General features: G+C 38.2%; 1 protein-coding gene across 2 annotated transcripts; it reads left to right on the forward strand.

Moving 5' to 3' along the window:
* Positions 1-2,481: 2,481 nt before the first annotated feature.
* On the forward strand, positions 2,482-5,053 carry ccdc167 (coiled-coil domain containing 167). 2 transcript variants are annotated; one of them, XM_008397764.3, is made up of 4 exons: positions 2,482-2,636; positions 2,821-2,915; positions 3,750-3,802; positions 4,280-5,053. In XM_008397764.3, the coding sequence occupies exons 1-4, from the start codon at positions 2,604-2,606 to the stop codon at positions 4,396-4,398; spliced, it is 300 nt and encodes a 99-aa protein (XP_008395986.1). In that variant the 5' UTR covers positions 2,482-2,603; the 3' UTR covers positions 4,399-5,053. The 2 variants fall into 2 exon arrangements, with proteins under 2 accessions (XP_008395986.1, XP_008395985.1); XM_008397763.3 differs by having other exon boundaries at positions 2,493-2,654.
* Positions 5,054-7,788: the final 2,735 nt, after the last annotated feature.

A 7,788-nucleotide genomic window follows, 5' to 3' on the forward strand; every position in this document is an offset into this window, starting at 1 on the left:
AAGATGGTGAGTGTTGATCCATGTTTGCCTCGAGTTTGAAATTATGCCTAAATGAGCTTCATCCTGTAAGGCTTTAAAAGTCTGTTTAGGGTTGGATAATTTCATACTCCACAAAAAAAAAAAAAAAAACATTGACTGCATAAAGATATCATTTGTAACATGAAATGGTATGCAGTCCCCAATTAGTCTGAAGGAATGCAAGTTTACTCGGCAGTTATAAGTTTTAAAATAGCTTGTGAGTTTCTAACTCGCATGTGGCCAGACTATAAACCCTCTGGAAAACGATCACGATCTGGACGAATGAGGATCTCCACAGACAAGCTGACAAATTCCGTCCTCATCCAGTCTTGAGTGCCACCATTCTAAACTTCAAAAGCATTCCTCTGCTTTGACTGTACATATGGGTAAGTTTTGGTTTTGTAGCTGCTACTGTATTGCATTATCTTGTGATGCTCATTCTGTTCATCTTTTCACATCTACTTTAGGTGTTTCTCTCCCCTTATCTAAACACAAAACGCTGCCAATGTTTTCAGCTATTCTGTGACTTCTGCTATTTTCATTTTTATCTTTTTCCCAGCTCGCTGTTTAGAAATCATTCAACATTTTAACACTCATCGCTGCGCGGCATATCACATCTGCACTTGTCAGCATCAAAAAAAAAAAAAAAATCGCTCCATTGTGAGAAGCTCTCACTGCAGTTTGTTGAACGCCGACATGGTGCCCAATTAAAAAAAAGGTCAGGCTGTGTGTCTAAAAACAGGTGGCGACAAAAATCTGATTACCACATGCAGTTTGGTATTCTACTCATGATACAATGAATAATGTTTTCTAAAATTAGCAGACTTGAAACTGACAAATCAAATTATCGCTGGTTAACTTTAGCAGTCTGTGTTGCTGGAGGGTGATCACAAACACATGGGAAAGTTGTCTCTGGGGTTCTGGAAATAGCTGCTCATTCCAGCTGTTGCACCATAAAGGCAGGAGTCTAGCGTTAGTCAGGGCCAAGGAAAAGTGAAGTAAATCTTCCCTCTATTAGATTTGCTGAGGGGGTCGTCAAAGTTTTATTGTCCATCAGCTTGTCTTCAATGTTGAGTCTGTTGTGTCTAATTTTCCTCCAGATATTACCTCATATTCTTTATGAGATTTAGATCAGAGCAAGCTAATCAAGCATAGCAAGACAATTTTCATTAAAGTGGGTGTAAATACTTTTGGTAGTGTGGGAAGGTGCTAAAATTCCAGCTAGGAAATTAAATCAATATATAATTGATGTTAGTCAGCGGAGGGAAGCATGAAATCCTTTGAAGGTTTCTGGTAAAGGTCTTGATTGGACGAAACCAGCAGATCACCCGACTCATCAAATCCTCCCTAAAAGCTTCACACGGTCCCAAGAAGCATCAGTCATCAAATTAAAAGAAACACATGCTTGAAATATAATGCTCTGAGTGTTGTGAATTTATATAGTTATCACTTTTTTTGAATTGCTACTAAAATAAGTAAGCTTTGTTTGAAAAACCCCTTTAAATATATTCCCTCTGGCCTGAGAGCGTCTCAAGAGTTGGAGACTTTGACCAGATAGAGCGATGTTTGGGTTTCCTTTTTGAACTTGATATTACATTAAGTAAGTAAGTGGATTTATGGATCTACTATAAATAATGTTGTTCGTTAAGGTGACTTAATAAAAAGGAAAGTAAATAAGAAGTCAAAAACTATCACCCAATATTTCTTAAGTTTCTTTTATATACGTTTCTCAGAGTTTAGTCACATGAGAAACATTTTTAAATATTAAAAACAATATGATCACTCAATAGTGTCGCATTACTTGTTTTAAAAAGGTTGCTGGATTGTATGTGACAATGTAATTTCTAATGAATGCTTTTTTTTTTTTTGCAAACCGCTTAATCCAATTTATCCTTAGTGGATAACATGAAATGTATTTTCAGAGGTAATTCCTCCTCTAGCACATCATTTAACTTTTTGAGCAATAGTTCTCCGTTGGGGTCTCTCCTTGTGGACCTGGTGGGCTCTGGTGCCAAAAGCACAGAAGCTCTGTGTCTGAGAAACACACGGCATCACCAGCAGTTTTGCATCGCCTCCTGGTGGACAGAATGGGGAATTCAGTTTTAAAATAATATTTTTTTATTGGTAAACTGTATGTACGTTCACTTTATTTGTTTTTCCAACATTATCATTAATTACTTGTCCTCAGGTTGTGTTCCAATAGATTTACTGTACTTGATGTGTAACTATTTGCTCCCTGTTCATGAAAAGCGACATTTTTCTGACCAAATGAAACGCAGAGCTGATGCTGAGCTGGCCTCTTTCCTCTTCTGCTGCTAACGTATCCTCTCAACTATAATATTACATCTGTGATGTAAAAAATAATTAGGTTGCCACCATATAGTTGACATTGATCTTAGCTTAAAAAAAAAAGATCAAGTGATTCAGGTGGCGGTTCTGTAGTAATGAGAGTTTTTACCAAGTGAGGGCAGCAGAGCTTTTAGTCACAGCGGGAAGGTAAACATTGCGAAGAAGAAAACCACTTCCGCACAGTCAGAGCTGTTTCCAGCTACCTGCACTTTGCCTTTTGTCGCTTTAGCCACAGAATGGCTAAAATGAAAGACAAGAAACGAGAAAATGTCAGTATCGCTTCCGAGGTAAAACTTTCCAAGCTTTGTTTTCGGTACTTATGCGTCAGTCGCTTTTTTTTTTTATGCCAAACGGTGTTTATTATTCACTGTTCTGCTTGTTCTCTTTCTAATTTCGTTAAGTTGTTATGTTCAGTGCACAGTAACCTCGTTTAATGTCTCCATATGTGTAAAGATTGACCGGTTGGAGGAAAGACGGGAGCGTTGCCAGGACAACCTGGAGAGGGCGGAGTTTAAAAGCAGGAAGGCGAGGTTGTCCGAGCTGGAGAGGTGAGGGAGGAGAAGGTGGAGGTATCAACTCTAAAATGCAGTGAGACGTTCATCCATCTATCTATCTATCTATCTATCTATCTATCTATCTATCTATCTATCTATCTATCTATCTATCTATCTATCTATCTATCTATCTATCTATCTATCTAATCAACATTCCGTTGAGAAGCTAAAATAAAATTGTGGGCTTAATTTATTGCAACGAATTAATATGTTAAAATGTTTTTTGTCTTTCTTTCCATGTTGGATATATGACATGGAATAATTTTTTTTCTTTATTTTTTGCTGTGTATGCAAATGCTGTGGTGGAAAAATAACACTACAGTCAAACTGAATACATTAAACACTACAACTGCAGTGACGGCATCATGCTGTGGGACTTGAGGTGGGGTGTGCAAAACAAGTTTATGTAAATAGCACCATTCGTACACGAGGCTAACTGAGGGGATTTTCATAGGAAAGACTGTCCAGACCATGTATCTTTTCAACTCCGTTTCATCATGACGAACAACTTAGTGTTTGTCAATCACATGAAATCCCGATAAGAAATATTAATGTTTGTGAGTGTAATGTTACAAAATCATGTTTATCTGTAGAGCACATTTCAGCAACAAGGCAACTCGAAAGTGCTTTACGTCATTAAAAACACAAAAATCATAGAACACACAGTCAATAACTGAAACATTACATTTTGCTTTTTGAGGTATGAATATGTATGCAGGACACTCTGTCTTTGGGAATGTACGCTTGTGTATTATTAACTTATTTGGTTGTTTATTTTGTATTAGCAGTTGATGCATATCATTTCCCCATTCCACTTTTTTCCCACAGACAAGAACTGGAAAAGGAAATGGCAATAATAAATGAGAGGGTGCAAAAGCTAGGTGAGCTGATACATCTAAAACGATTGTTCCTGGTGATACACTCCACTTGATTGCTGAACTATGTTAATGTGTGATTTGGATATTTGATCATTGTTAACAATTGAAGCTAAGGGACTCCCCGACTATAGATTTTCAAGATCCTACATTCATTTTTCACATTCCTTACATTAGAGCCAGCGTCTTTAGTATTCTTGCAGCAGTGCTCACCTATAGCTAACAACATTTTAATTAACACTTAGATGTTGATTTATGGGTTACGTTTACTAATAAAATGGCAAATTAAGAAAGTGACATGCTAATGGCTAATTTGGCTGAAAAGCCTTATAGGATTGTTTTTTTTTAATTTTATTGTTAGAGTTTTTACTGTGTTCTGTACAAAAAACAAAACAATAACACTAACCAGTCACAGTTACATTAGAGTACTGCTAGTTGCCAAACATTACATGTTAATTCTTGTTAAGTTTTTCTTCCCCTTAGATAAAGAGCTTGCGATGTTGAGAGGAGAGAACCGAAGGAACATGGTGCTGTCAGTGGCCCTGCTTACGATCAGTGCTCTATTCTACTACGTCTTTTTCTACAATGAGGATGACACATGATGCCACAGAGAACCTCAGAGGAAGCTGCTGCTCTTAACAAGCTCAGCTCAGCCTTGTAACAAGATGATTATCTGAGCATGTACCAAAAAAAAAAAAAGTCATAAGGATTGAAACTTTTTTTTTTTTTTTTTTAACGAGCCGAAGAGTTGATTGAAATGCCTCAGTTCTGCCTCCAGGTGGCGTCATTGTCATGTAAAGTTTCTCTGATGCTGCCATAAAGTTGCCAAAATTTACTGAACTTTCTAGATTATGTACCATTTTTGAATCCTGTGGACCAACAGTGATAAAAAAAAAAAGCTTGTTGGGTAGATTTGCCTGTGAAATGAATGAACATATTCCTTAGCTTGTTTATTGTTGTGTTTGTTTAGAAAACCTTTGCTACACATTGGCAGCCTAATTAGCACACTGAATGTAAAGTTTGCCTTATCTTAGCCAGTTCTCAATTACAGTGAATGCATGATTGCCTTTCATGCCTGTGTGTAAAAAAAAAAAAAATACACCTATCAGTTAATGCGCTTGACTTTTTATTGCTTCCTGTATGCATTTAATAAAAAACTACTAAGAACTGACAAACATACAGAAAAATGTTATGTTTACTTCAAATATACAATAATGGATTTAATTCATTTTTGTAAATAAATTCTGATTTATCCAGTTTTGGAAGTCAGTTGCCAGTTTTTGCATGACATCATGTGTGCTACTTTCTGATCAAGTTGTTTCAGTAATAACTTATTTATAGAGGCTTAAAACTTTTTAAAATAGCATGTTTATTAAGAAATTGTTAATATATTGATCTAATTTAACATTTTATTTCAGCAAAGACGTCTCATAAATGAGCAAAGCTGTTCTTTTTAAACTGCTTTACTGTATAAGTCAGTCATTGAGTGTCAACATGACTTTTCCCCCTTTTAAATATGCATGCACACAAATAACATTCAAGGGTGATATTTTGTTTAGCAGCTAAATGAAAAGATAGTTTGCATATATATGTATTTCTCATATATAAACGTATATGCATTTTCTTTTCACGAAAGAAGTTTGGGGACTTTCTGACAGTCTTAGGCTGACGAATGTTGTAGAACAGATTTCTGAAAATAAATATTAAATCCAGCTTTATTATGATTATATTAGATGAGTAAAAAAAAGCACAATAAATTGAGCTGAAACGTCTCAATCTACTGTAAATTTAAGGAATATAAATCTTGTTCCATTGATAGGGCAGGCTAATGCCTGACAGTATTTTTCATGGAGTTTCTGTTGAGAACAAAATACAAAATAAAAAAATCATGTAAAATATAGAAATCTGAATATCTGATTAGAGCGAATTTTCAATTTGTTCCTGTGGGGGATCTTTCATTGTGTTGGGAAACATTTGTGTGCCCTCCCTCCTACACTCTGTTAGCACCGACGCAGACTTTGTCACGCCTCTGCCTGCTCGCTCTCTTATTCTCAGAGAAAACAAATATCAACAAACCCATTATGCAATCCTTCTGTGGGATTTAAAAGATTATCATCGTCGTCACCATCCCTGAATTAATTTGAATAATCACTTTGATGTTGGGCTAGAGACTGCTTTAAAAAAACAAACATATTTTACAAAAACCAACCGTATTACTTTTCGATACAGTTAAACTACGTCATGTCTCCGTGTTCACTTGAGAAGCTCATGATTTATTGACTGAGGCCAATGAAGTTTGATAAGGGACGGGTAATAAACACTATTTTACGTAGTTTTTCTGTCTCTTTTGAATTTGTCTTTTTCTAGTACAGAAAGATGTTTTAAGATTTCTCTGCAAATTGGAAGTCTAGTCTCTGCACTAAATATTCAATATGTAAAGGTAGAAAGTAGTCAAATGAGTAAATACAATATTTCCAGTAAGTTTCGCAGAGTAGTAAAATGTACTGCTTTCATGAAGCTACACAGTATGAAATGCAACATAGGTCTTCAACCTTTACAATCCAAAGAGACATTCTAGCCACAAATGTTACATGAGCTTTTTCAAATAAAACAACTTGGAATTTTTATATTTGTATAAATATCAATTAAAAAGTTACAACAGTGACATTGAGCTGTCAGTGTGGGTCCTTAGGCAAGACCCTTGGAGCTATATAGCCTTCCTCATACCATGAGAGACACAAATAAGCACGACATGCCGGCTCAGACGTCGCCCGGCCAAACAAGGTCTGCGTCAGGTGCTGGGGAACCAGAGCACCCTGATGAAAAGTGGGCTACTGGAACAAGACGGAAATGGGCGAGAGGTGAAAACATGGATCTGTTGGAATGCTACTACTCAAGTAATCCTAGTCAGAGGGGCTACATGCAAAGGCTGTGGGAGGAATGGTTAGCTCGACATCCCCAGTCAACACTAACTGCCAAACAACTAGTAGCTCAGTGTTCCAACATCCGCAAACGGCAACTGCTGTCACAACTTGAGATTGACGAGGTACGACATAAGTGCTACGGCAAGGGGAAGGAGCCAGGATGCCAGGTCAGAAGGAAGTCAACTACAACTCCCCGCCCAGAGACTGGGTATGTAGCCCCAGTAATGAACGAACCATCTGAGCTGAACGAGGCAGCAACTGACCTGAGAGAGAGAATCATGGCCCGAATGAACACCAGACGACCCCGACGCCAATTACAACGGCTGAGTGAAGTACCATCAGAAAGTCTCATTGAAGATGTGAATGCAGCATTGAGAATGATCCCTACCAACACCATAACAGAAACCAATGAGCTGATATACAACTCAGCATCAGTGATCCTTGAGATGCTTGGTTATAAGAGCAACCATGAGACCCAATACCCACCATGGAAAAGACGGTTAGAGGCTAAGATCAAGATAACAAGGAGGGAAGTGAGTCAACTGTCAGAGCTCCAAAGGGGTGCAATGAAAAGATCAGTACCCAAGAAGTACAGCCAGATGCCCATACCTGAAGCACTCGAAACTGCCAAACAAAGGCTCCAAGCCTTGGCCAGCCGCCTAAAGAGATACACGAGAGAGAATGAAGCCAGGAGGATTAACCGGCTCTTCGCCACCCAACCAGCTAAAGTGTACTCTCAATGGCAGGGTAATAACAACAGAGCAGACCCACCCAGGCTGGAGACTGAACAATACTGGAAAGGCATATGGGAAAGGGAGGCGTCCCACAACAGCAATGCACAGTGGCTAACCTCTCTACGAGAGGACCACAGCAACCTCCCGGAACAAGCCCCGGTAACCATCACTGTGGCAGATGTCCAAGACAGAGTCTCTGGTATGAAAAACTGGACAGCACCAGGACCTGACATGATCCATGCCTACTGGCTTAAGAAACTCACTGCCCTCCATGAGCAACTGGCAGCTCAACTGAATCAGCTGCTACAAAATGGGACTCACCCTGAATGGTTAA

The sequence above is a fragment of the Poecilia reticulata genome, chromosome 21, assembly GCF_904066995.2.
Source record: "Poecilia reticulata chromosome 21, P_reticulata-male-v2, whole genome shotgun sequence".
NCBI lineage: Eukaryota > Metazoa > Chordata > Actinopteri > Cyprinodontiformes > Poeciliidae > Poecilia > Poecilia reticulata.

Bases quoted from the DNA above. Each gene is read 5' to 3' on its own strand.
- ccdc167 (XM_008397763.3), top strand. From the start codon at position 2,604: ATGGCTAAAATGAAAGACAAGAAACGAGAAAATGTCAGTATCGCTTCC. The intron at 2,655-2,820 runs GTAAAACTTTCC...ATATGTGTAAAG, and splicing joins ATGTCAGTATCGCTTCCGAG to ATTGACCGGTTGGAGGAAAG. The intron at 2,916-3,749 runs GTGAGGGAGGAG...TTTTTCCCACAG, and splicing joins AGGTTGTCCGAGCTGGAGAG to ACAAGAACTGGAAAAGGAAA.